The 12578-nt window shown below is 37.5% G+C and overlaps 1 protein-coding gene across 7 annotated transcripts in view; it reads left to right on the plus strand.

Annotated features, from left to right (window-relative positions):
• GRIA4 (glutamate receptor, ionotropic, AMPA 4) overlaps positions 1-12578 on the plus strand; it is a 415907-nt gene that overhangs the window by 323120 nt on the left and 80209 nt on the right. For all 7 annotated transcript variants that reach the window (XM_005886335.2, XM_005886337.2, XM_005886336.2 and 4 more), the window contains exon 6: positions 9948-10106. In XM_005886335.2, coding sequence (XP_005886397.1) covers positions 9948-10106 — 159 coding nt within the window. The remainder of the gene's footprint in view (positions 1-9947; positions 10107-12578) is intronic.

Consider the following 12578-nt stretch of genomic DNA (forward strand, 5'->3'; position numbering starts at 1 on the left):
AAAAAAGAGATAGAGGAAGACATAAACAAATGGAAGAACATACCGTGTTCATGGATTGGTAGAATCAACATCATTAAAATGTCCATACTACCCAAAGAAATCTATAGATTCTAAGCAATCCCCAATAAAATAGAAACGGTATATTTCACACTCTTAGAACAAACTCTCCAAAAATTCATCTGGAATAAAAAAAGACCCCAAATAGCCACAACAATCTTGAGAAAGAAGAACAAAGTTGGAGGGACAATACCAGATATCAAGTTATATTACAAAGCCACTGTTCTCAAAACGGCATGGTACTGGCACATGAACAGACACATGGAACAGAACAGAGAGCCCAGATATCGACCCAAGACACTATTCTCAATTAATATTTGACAAAGGAGGCAAGAGATAAAATAGAAACGGTATATTTCACACTCTTAGAACAAACTCTCCAAAAATTCATCTGGAATAAAAAAAGACCCCAAATAGCCACAACAATCTTGAGAAAGAAGAACAAAGTTGGAGGGACAATACCAGATATCAAGTTATATTACAAAGCCACTGTTCTCAAAACGGCATGGTACTGGCACATGAACAGACACATGGAACAGAACAGAGAGCCCAGATATCGACCCAAGACACTATTCTCAATTAATATTTGACAAAGGAGGCAAGAGCATAAAATGGAGTCAAGACAGTCTCAACAATAAATGATGTTGGGAAAATTGGACAGATACATGCAAAAAAAATGAAACCTGACCACCAACTTACACCATACACAAAAATAAAGTCAAAATTTATAGAAGACTTAAACAGAAGATGGAAAACCATAAAAATCTTAGAAGATTCCACAGGCAGCAAAATCTTAGATATAGCTCATAGAATTGTTTACTGACACATTTCCTAGGACAATAGAAAGGAAGGAGAAAATAAACAATTGGGACTACATCAAAATAAAAGGCTTCTGCTCAGCCAAAGAAACCATCAACAAAACAAAAAGAAAACCTCCTGCATGGGAGAACATATTTGCCAATGTGACATCCAATAAGGGTTCAACCTCCAAAACTTATAGGGAACTCATACAACTTAACAAAAGGAAGATAAACAATCCAATAAAAAAATGGGCAAAGGACCTAAATAGACACTTTTTGAAAAAGGATATACAGAAGGCCAAGAGACATATGAAAAAATGTTTAAACACTAATCATCTGAGAGATGCAAATAAAATGACAATGAGGTATCATCTCACACCTGTCAGAATGGCTATCATTAACAAATCAACAAATGACAAGTGCTGATGGGATGTGGAGAAAAGGGAACTGCTGGTGGGAATGCAGACTGGTTCAGCCACTGTGGAAAACAGTATAAGTTTCCTCAAAAAATTAAAAATGGAACTCCCATTTGACCCAGTAATCCCACTCCTAGGAATATATCCCAAAAAGTCAGAAACACCAATCAGAAAGAATCCCTATGTTCATAGCAGCACAATTTACAATAGCTAAGATTTGGAAACAACTTAACTGCCCAGCAGCAGATAAGTGGATTAAAAAAGTGTGGTACAACTACACAATGGAATACTACACTGCTGTAAAAAAAAAAAGAACTCTCACCATTCACAACAGCATGCATGCACCTGGAGAGCATTATGCTAAGTGAAATAAGCCAGTCAGAGAAAGATAAATATCACATGATCTCACTCATTTGTGGAATTGGTGGACTATAATGAACAACATAAACTGATGAACAAAAATAGATCCAGAGACAGAGAATTATCACAGACCATCAAACCTCAGAGGGAAGGCAAGGGAGGGAGGGTGGGTGAGAGGGGGTGGGGGGACAAGAGATCAACCTAAAAACTTGAATGCATATAAGCATAACCAATGGACACAGACAATGGCGGGGAGGGGTGAAGGCCAAGGCTGGGGGGCAGGGGCAGGCTGGGAGAGGACAATCGGGAGAAAAGGAAACATATGTAATACTTTCAACAATAAAGAATTTTTTAAAATAAAAATTAATAAATAAAGGATAGTCTAAAATGATCTTTCTAAAAATAACACACTAGGTTTTTCTCCCAGGATTTTGTTTGGGACTTGAATTATAAATACAAGTTGTTATCATTTATGAAATGATAATAAAAAGTGAATAAAAAGAGATTGCCAATACTTAGAGGTATTACAAGAATGATGGAAACTGGCAAACCATGTCCTCTAATTTTAAGAAAAACAAGATTGAAATGGTGATTTGAGAAAGTTTTGTATTGTAACTCAATTGTTTAAAAATTATGTCAGTTTTTCTCATATTAAATATAGTTGGTTATTGAATCAGATATATGCATTAATATAAAATCTTTAATGACCTAAGGCAAATCTTTTTAAATTCTTGGCAAGTCTCACTTGGTATTTCTTGTTAACTCTGCTGTGTAGGGAATGAACTAGCCATGTGGAGGGATATTCTCCTTTATTAGAGTACCATCTGCCCCCAGGGCTTGGTCTCAAAAATGGTATATCTTAGAGAAGTTCAGAATATTTTCTACTTTTTCACTTTTCCCACCAATTTCTTTGGTAAGGATATTGTCCTTGAAGAAAGAAAAGAAACAATGGCTGCAAAGAGATTGCAATGTATCCACTATCTTCATCACATATTGAGACGGGAATTTTCTGTGGTTAGTGACCTCAGTTTCATTATGGAATTGAGATATTAAAATGCAGCAATAGACTCTAAACAGTTACTGTATTATGTTTCTTGAATAAAGTATAATTATGCTACTTAAGGGATTATCATGAAGCTACTGAGAAACTTTGACTAATGCTTTTCATTATTTTTAGAAGGCCCAGAGTCTGAATATTCTAATATATTTATAAAAATTCAAATATATGTAAATCTTAAAACTAGTATATTCTTGTATTAATCACTGTAAGACAAAAAAAATCTCATGCTTATGAAATGTCTGAATTCACAATGACATATAAGGAGATTCTGGCAAAAAGCAGATATTGACATCTATTCTTTTCAAACAATGGAATTCAGAAAAAGAAAATTGACACATTATACATTGTCATGCCAGAAATAAATTTCTGACATTCACAAACCAATACAAAATGGAAATAATTAATAACTATAACATCCTAATGGGTATCACATACTGTCTTAAACAGCCCTAATAGATGGTAGCATATGTAAGTTATCTGTATAATGACTAATTAACAGTATATGGAGTAGAAAAATATTTTGCTTGTATTGGGTAATATAATCATCACTCTGACTAAAAATAACCAAGCTTTACCATATGTAATTGGTATCATTGTAACACATGACTAGGCCAGTAATTTGTACATATCTACATTATACTATAGTTTATTAATATGAATTCTATTGACTTATTCATTTATCCTTAAGAAACTGACTTTCAAAAGCCGAATGATTTTTGTTTCATTGGGCCAATCAACAGCTATTTCTTGAGAACTATGCCCATAAGATTCCCAAATGTGAAATCAATTAAGTACCAAAAGAAAGACTGTATTAATATTATACTTAATATTGAAAGACTGAGTGATTTTCCCCTAAGATTATTAACAAGACAGGGATGTCCCTCTCATCATTTTTATTGAACATTGTACTAAAGGTTCAAGCAAGAGATGTTAGGCAAGAAAAATAAATAAAAGGCATCCAGATTGAGAAAGATGGTTTTATATATAGAAAGTCCTAAGAAATCTAATTTAAAAAAACTGAAAACTAATAAATGGGTTTAGCAGGGTTGCAAAATATAAGTCAATATACAAAAATCTCTGTATTTCTATACAGTAGCAACAAACATTCTAAAAGTAAGCTTAAGAAAAGAATTATATTTCTAAAATACAATTATAATATTCAATTAATGGGGTTGTTACTTAACCAACTCATCAAGATTGACTTAGTTGGAGGGATCAAGATGGAAACAGAGAAAGCTCCTGAATGTCCTTCATCCCACAGATGCACACACGGAGCAAGTCCTCTGAACAAAATGCAGAAAGTAGCTGTGTGACTCTTATATTTCAGGCAACTAAGAAAATACCCACATCAAAATGGGTAGGAAAGGCTGAGACACATTCTCTCCATAAACACTATCCCTGGTACAGTGTCATACAATTTTAAGGAAATCCCCAATTCCCAGCTCCTCCATGATGAACAAAGATTTGGACTGAAACTTTAGCACCCCTGCCACTCAAGAGACAGAACCCTGCCTAAAAAAAAAATGTCTACCTCTGAAAGCCAATGGCACATGTATCCACAAGATCCACAGGACCATAGAAAATAGAAGCCGTTCTAAATGGGTGCATAAGCACTCCAGGTGACTGTCCCAATGGGCCTCACCACAGAGCGAGAAAGCAGAAATGCCCATCTCCCAGTATTTTCCTGGAAGAGGATTGACTCTATACTTTGCAACCTGAGAGTCCGTCTTCAAGGGTCTAGCTTCACACATGTAGGGGCTGGCTGTGATCCTCCATGGCACCCAGGGAAGCTGGTAACCATGTATGCCACTTTCTTTCCTCCAGCTTCCTCTAACTGTACACCAGGTTGCCAACCTGTCTCTAGAAGGAGATTGTGCACATGCCAGGCACCCCATCTTCTGCTTATGCTGCCCAAGGGACAACTGAATCTGATAGCCAACTGAGCTTTCATTCACAAGCCCCACAGGACTGTAGCAAACAGTGAAGCAGTTCCTAACTGGTAGTGCATGAGAGTACTTGCCACAGCTATCCCCCCAGGGCTCGGTGTCGAGGAAACAAGCAAAATGCCCAGTTCCCAATCTTTCCTCAAATGGGTTTGACTGCATACTTTCAAGCTGCTGCCTAAAGGTCAGGCTTATAATCACCTGCATCTAGGTGCTCAAAGAAGGCAGCTGGAGCAATCACACAGGTTTGAGAGCTTAGACTGCCCTGGTTTGTCCAAAAGGGAGTTCAAAAAACAGTTGTAAAGATGCTTCGTGAGGTTAGGAAAGCAACACAAAAACAAAATGAGAATTTCAAGAAAGGAATAGAAAATATAAAAAGGTACCATACAGAAATCACAAAGCTGAAGAATACAATAACTGAACTTCAAAGTTCAGTATAGGGTTTAACATCAGACTAGGTTAAGGGGAAGAAAAGAGCAGCTAACTTGAAGTCAGAACAGTGGAATTCAATCAGATAAACAAAAAGAAAACAGAATGAAAAAGACTGAAGATAGTTAAGGGACTTATGATACATGATCAAATTGATTAATATACACATTATAGAGGTTCCAGAAGGAAGAGAGAGAGATAAAGGGGCAGAAAGCCTGTTCAAAGAAATTATAGTTGAAAATTTTCCTAAGCCAGGGGAAAAAACATGCATCCAGATCCAACAAGACCAAAAAATACCAAAAAGCTGAATCTAAAGAGACACACACTGAGACACATTATAATAAAATAAAATAAAAACAAAGAGAGAATCTTAAAATGAGCAAGAGTAAAGCAAGTTGTTATGTACAAGGGAACCACCACAAGACTATAAGTGTATTTTTCAGCAAAATCTTACAAGCAAGAAGAAAGTGAGATGATATATTCAAAGGGCTAATAGAGGAAAAACTGCCAACCAAGAATGCTTTACCTGACAAAGATGTCATTCAGAATTGGAGAGATAGTTTTCCAGACTAACAAAATCTGAAAGAGTTGATCACCATGAGTGGCCTTACAAGAAATGTTAACATTTCAAGCTGAAATTAAAGGACACAACTTACTAACATGAAAGTGTAAAATCCGCTGGTTAAGGTAAATATACAGACAAATTCAAAATACTCCAATATACAGAACACCCTGTAGTAATGGTGGTAGGTAAATCACTTCTAATTCTAATATAAAGGTCAAAAGACAAAAGCATTAAAAAGAATTATAACTACAATAGTTTATAAATGGATACACAATATAAAAATATGTAAATTGTAATACCAAAAACATAAAATGTAGGATGGAATGTTTTAAGTTGCAGAGAATTTGTATGTGTTCAAAGTTTAGTTGTTATAAGCTTAAGTTAAACTGTTATAACTATAAGATGCTTTAGGTAAGCCTCACGGTAACCACAAAGCAAAAACCTAGACTAGAAACAGAAAAGATGAAGTGAAAGGGATCAAAAGATCACTATATCAAATCAGCAAATCACAAAAGAGGAGAACAAGAGAGAAAGAAAGGAACAAAGGACCTATGAATCAGCTGGAAAAAAATTAAAATGCTAATAGCAAGTCCATCCTACCAATAACCTTATATGTAAATGGTTACATCCTCCAATTAAAAGACATAGAGTTCCTGAATAGGTCAAATAAAGACCCAACTATATGCTGCATACAAAAGACTCCATCAGATTTAAGGGCACACATAGACTGAAAGTGAAGGAGAGGATAAAAGATAGTCCGTGCAAATAGAAACAAGAAGGAGAATCTATACTTATATTAGACAAAATTGGCTTTAAGCCAGAGCTAACAAGATACAAAGAAGGTCATATAACAACAAAGGGGTCAATTCATCAATAGAATATAACATTTGTAGATATATACCTGATATCAGAGCATCTAAATATATAAAACAAATATTAACAGATCTGAAAACAGGAAAAGACAGCAATACAATAATAGTAGGAAACTCCAATACCCAATTTTCAACAAAGGATAGATAACCTTGTAAGGCCAGATGCTCCTGGCAAGTGGTTTAGGAAATATTTAAATGAATGGTTAGTGTCAGAATGAGGACTAGAACTCAGTTCCCAAAATTTGCAGACTAACAGTTTTACTCAAATGCAATGATCCCACTTAAGATCCATGAGCTTGGAGACATTGTTTTACTTTTTTCTTTGTATTTCTTATATTTGTTCAACTTTCCTTCATTGAGCATGCCCAAATGCACCACCTATCTACTTTGACCATCAAAAACATATACTTCAATCAATTTCTTAACAACCTAAATTTTAAACAATGTTAAGAGGGAATCTCCCTTTCCCGTTGACATTCCTTCTGCTCACTGTACCTGAGCGTCTCAATGATTTAGATAACCAGTGAGCCTGAAATGCAAACCAGCACACATGTCTTCTGAATTAGATAAATCTGGAAGGATGAGCATTTATTAAATACCTATGATGTGATGGACCTATATAGGTTTATATCAATAGTCATCAGATTATCTGAAGGTCTATAATTTATTAATTTCCTTATCCCTCCCCCCTCCCTCTTTTCCGTCAGAGGATGTATGGACTGTAAGTGGAAATTAAAAGGAAAACCAAGTTGAAAGATGATCTTTCCATAGGAGGTCACCAACCATTGTGACACAAGGCTTTGTTGAACAACCCATTTCAACAAAATAATAGGAAGCCTCTCCCAGGTCCTCCCACCGCCATAGGGGAAATTATTTACTTAGTTACCTAAGCCCCCCCCCCCCGCCACCCCCCATGCAGAATTACAATCTTATTACAACGCTACCCAGAACTTTCAATTCCACAATATTCTCTGGGTAAAAACTGAAATCTAAATCACCACCAAAATGACTGTTCCCAACAAAACTGTAGATCCTATCATTTTTCCTATAGAAAATTATTTTAAATTATACAAAATGAAAAGCATTGCCTGTACTCAAAAAGACATCGCTAAAATGAACTTAGCCAGCCACCATTCATTTGGCTCACAACTGGGAGGAGTTTACAATCAGATGTGGCAATATTTTGTTCTTTACCGGCAGCATAGCAGCAGGACGGACCCAGAGAAATGTGGGTTACTGTTCATCAGACTTGACATCAGATGACTTTGCTGAAGGCTGCAGCTTTGCCTGCGCGTCTTGCAGCTGTGGGATTATGCTGTGAAAGAAAGCGTCTATTGTAGCCACTGCCGCACGGAAATAAAAATGTCATCCGTTAGCAGCTAATGCAGTAGTTGAATCACTGTGGCTTTTAGAAAACTGAAATTATTTGCTGGACTGTGGGTCTGCTCAATATTCTCGTAGAAACAAACAAATGTTTAACTGACATTTTACTAGCTAGAGATTGATGGGCAGTGTTTGCCCCCATTTCAAAAACATAGATTTGCTTTCTGGTGCCTGGTTTCTTTCCCCGTGAAATGAGAATGTTACTGATGAGCTGTCAAATTAGCTGGCACATAATAGGCATGAAGTAAATATTTGTTGAATGAATAAATTAAGAATAGCCATTATTTACTAAATCCAAACCAGCTACATTAGCATTCTCATTCTCATTGTACATGTGGGGAAGTTACCACAGTGGGATTTAGAGTTTGGGCTGTGTTCTACAGTATTATTACCACCCCCCCCCCCTGCTTCTCCTAGGGACATTATGGTAAATACCAAAATTAAAAACACACATATTTGTAGAAGAATACACAAGAGCATGGAATTAAAAAGGCAAACTCCAGAGTCATCTTGGCTCCAATACGCATTTGCTGGGTGAGCTTGAATAGTCTTGCTGTAACTCACTGAGCCTCAGTTTTCCTTATTTATAAAATATGGCTCATAATAAGATCTACCTCATAACCTTGTTATGAGAGCTAAACTAGATCATCCAGGTGATGTGTCTAGTAAAGTGCCTGATACATAACAAGCCCAGCATTAATATTAGCTATTAGTTCACACTCCTGGGGCTTTCCATAGCAACTTTGCTGAGTTGCCAATAGACTGGTTTGTTTCCTTTTGGGTAGGCAACAGCAAGGCAACCTCCTTTGTTATTTAAATAAAAAACAGACGTTTCCAAAAACGTGGCTGAGATGCAGTCAGTTGGCGAGGCAACCCCAGGTCTTCCTCTCCTCCCCGATTCCTGCTCCGACTCCTTGTGTACCTGCAAGGTCACTGCTGCATATTTTACTTCCACCAAAAAAAAAAAAAAAAAAAGACAAAACACTTTCTCTTAGTTCCCACAACAATTGAGTCAAATTCATATTTTTAAAAGGAACTTTACTAAATCTAAGAGAAAACAAAAAATAGTTCAAATACAGATGTACAAGCGTGTGTGTGTGTGTGTGTGTGTGTGTGTGTGTGTGTTGTTAACTTTTCTCTGAGCTAATATCTTTGGGTTTATTAACTCATTTCCCTAATATGCTCTGCGCCCTCTTCTTGCAATTTTTATTTGTTTTACACTTTGCATTGCGTATGTATTTTTGTACGGCATTTTAAATACTTATTGGGGACAAAATGGACCAGGTATAAAACAAGATAGATGATGATAGGTAGGTAGGTAGATAGATAGATAGATAGATAGATAGATAGATAGATAGATAGATAAAATAACTTTTCAGCATTACTGAAACTCAATTAACTACCTCTGGACCAAAAAGATGACACCTTCCCCCTCCCAGCATCCTTACTCCACTGGTTGGACACAATCTTTCTTCCTATCATACAAGAGGCCATGAATGGCCTATCTTGCCCTCTTCTCTTCACTACCAGTTCCCAGGACTATAAAGATTGTAGAGACTGATGTAATCAAAGCTTTTACCCTTCCTGGCTCAAATTAGCGGCTCTGTCTGCTTTTAGAGCACTTTGTAATTAAACTGAACCACTAGAAAGGTATAACCCATCACAGACTCATAGTACCATGATATCTTGATATTATCGTCACATAAGACATTTCTGCTCATCAATCCCAGAGGGCAGTTATGTCTTCAACAAGAGACTTGTTGATGATACCATATTCATCTCTTATATCCACCAGCTATGCATCATAAAAGGCATTCAAAGGCATTTAAGAAGTACTTGTTAAATTGAGTTGAACTGCACTGAAAACACGTATGCCCTTTTCTCAGGTATTAGATTTTGAGTGACAGAATTTAACAGCTAAATCGACATAATTGGATCTTGCACCTGTTCCAGTCATTGCTTTATTAGAAATCTAGTTATATAGAGAGAGATTATTAATTTATTTAGCATTGAAGAACTGAAATGTATAATGATGAACAAATTGTCATATTGATTTTTATAGGGATTCAAGGATATTTCTCTTGAGAGGTTTATACATGGGGGAGCCAATGTTACAGGATTCCAGTTGGTGGATTTTAATACACCTATGGTAACCAAACTAATGGATCGCTGGAAGAAACTAGACCAGAGAGAGTATCCAGGATCTGAGACTCCTCCAAAGGTATTTGTTCGTTTTTATCTTATGTATGTTTAGTATTTTTCAAATTTAACATAGAAAGTTCATGATGCAGTTTTTCTGGTACTATGTCATCAGACAGTGCGATGGGCAGAAGCATTTAGTCACTCTCACTGTGCTGCACAAACCCTTAATAATTTCTAAATATCTATATTTAAGAGTAGAAGTGGTAGGTATTAGCTCAAGCAGTTTCCCATTATTATTATTACTTTATAAATTTCCATTGAAGATAAGGAATGCTTTTTTATTTTAATCCTCACCCAAGGATATGCTTTTCATTGATTCTAGAAAAGGAGGAAGGGAGCGAGGGACAGAGAAAGAGAAACATTGATGTGAGAGAGAAACATCAATTGGTTGCCTCACACACATGTCCTGACCAGGGATCAAACTGCAACCTGGGTATGTGCCCCGACTGGGAATTGAACCCACAACCCATCAGTGCACTGGACGATGCTCTAATCACTGAGTACACCAGCCAGGGGAATTGTATGCTCCAAACAAATTTGTTAACTAAATATTTCAAATTTGAACAACATTGGTAACTATCCACCCAGGAAAAAAATCTATGTATTCAAAGTGATTTTAATTAGTATATAAATTAGGAAATTGATTGGTAGTATGTAAAATATGCAAGCTTCTAAATTTTTTTTCTTTCAAATAAATAGTAAAAGGCCTTGGTTGTTTAATTTTTTCCTATAGACATTGCAGAAGTGTTATTCGTATCTGCAAAGGAAGCTGGTAAATTTCTGATTATAGCACATTTTTTCCTTTTTTTTTTCCAAAAGAGAACAGAGAAAAGGAGGAGAGAGAGATAGAAACATCAATGATGGGAGAGAATCATTGGTTGTCTGCCTCCTGCATGTTCCCTACTGGGAATCGAGCCCACAACCTGGGCATATGCCCTTGACTGGAATGGAACCCGGGACCCTTCAGTCTTCAGGCAGCTGATCAATGATTCTCTCTCATCATTGATGTTTCTATCTCTCTCTCCCTTCCTCTCTGAAATCAATAAAAAATATATATTTTAAAAAAGAAGCCTTGCGAATTCGTTTATTATCTCTATTGCCTTTAGTAGGTTCATAGATGAATCATGCCAAAAGCTCACTCTTATCAAGTATTTATACACACAGAGAAGAGTGACACGCTTCCTTCTGAGCGCATTTCTAATCTGGACTGTTTGCTAGGCAGCAGTTCCCCTCCTTCTGCCCTCAGTGTCTGCAGAGACGCTCTTCCTCATGAGACAACCTTATCTCTTCCTTCCTCACACCTTGTGTTGTGAGACCATTAATTGCGTTCGCATTTCTTCTGCAAACCATCTGTTCAGGTTTTTGTTGCCCTTTGAGTTTTAGCAGCTAGAATGAGCTTCAAGCTTCCTGTCAGCATTTTGTAGCTTCTTGGGACTATTTTTCATTTCAGTGATAGTATTAACATGTGGTCAAAACGTCCACTGTGGTCCCCCCACCTGGACCATTGATGTCCTTAGCCCTTCCCTGCCTTTAGCCCATCTTAATGTCTTCTATTTGCTAACCTGTAACTGGACTTATCTATGCTACAGCTTTGGCATATAAAATGCACATAGTGTCATATGTATTTTTATATGTAAATACATATAATTTTCTCATCTTTCACAGCTCTTAGCATGATGCTAGGCACTCGGTGGCCATTTAATGAATACAGAGATAGGCAAAAGTAGGCTCACAGTTATACATAGGAAAAATACAACAATTAATAAATAATAATACAATAATAAAGTGTTTCATAGACTAACAACTGTAAACCTACTTTTGCCAACCCCCATATATATAGGTGATTCTCGTTATTCACAGTAGTTACGTTCTGTAAAGTTGCAGGGAACACTGGAACCTTGTTCCCAGGGGAAATACAAGATTAGGTTCCTGCAAGCCTCCAGTCACAGATTTTTGTCCACTGATCAACACATAGCACACGTGTTTCTGTTTATAGACAGCTTATACAATACACTAGAGGTCCAGAGCACAGATTCGTGCACCTGTGGGGTCCCTCAGCCTGGCCTGTGGTATCAGGCCGAAACTTGCTCTTCGACATCCCCCGAGGGGTCCCGAATTGCGAGAGGGCGCAGGCCAGGCCAAGGGACCCCAGCGGTGCATGATCGGGGCCAGGGAGGGACCACAGGAGGGCTCCAGGGCATGTCTAGCCCATCTCGCCCAGTCCCTATCCACTGGACCCCAGCAGCAAGCTAACCTACCAGTCAGAGGGTCTTCCCCCTGGTGGTCAGTGCACATCATAGCCACTGGTCGAATGAATGGTTGGACACTTAGCATATTAGTGCAAGAATAGGCCTTCCTTACCCTGGCTGCTGGCACTGGCTTCCCTCCGGCACCGGGGACCTGGGCCTTCGCTCTGGCTGCCGCCTTCCACCTTCACTCCAGCCCTGCTATCCTCCTGTAGCTCCCACCACCCCCCATCCCCCCCTCATAG

Source organism: Myotis brandtii, unplaced genomic scaffold, assembly GCF_000412655.1.
Source record: "Myotis brandtii unplaced genomic scaffold, ASM41265v1 scaffold971, whole genome shotgun sequence".
NCBI lineage: Eukaryota > Metazoa > Chordata > Mammalia > Chiroptera > Vespertilionidae > Myotis > Myotis brandtii.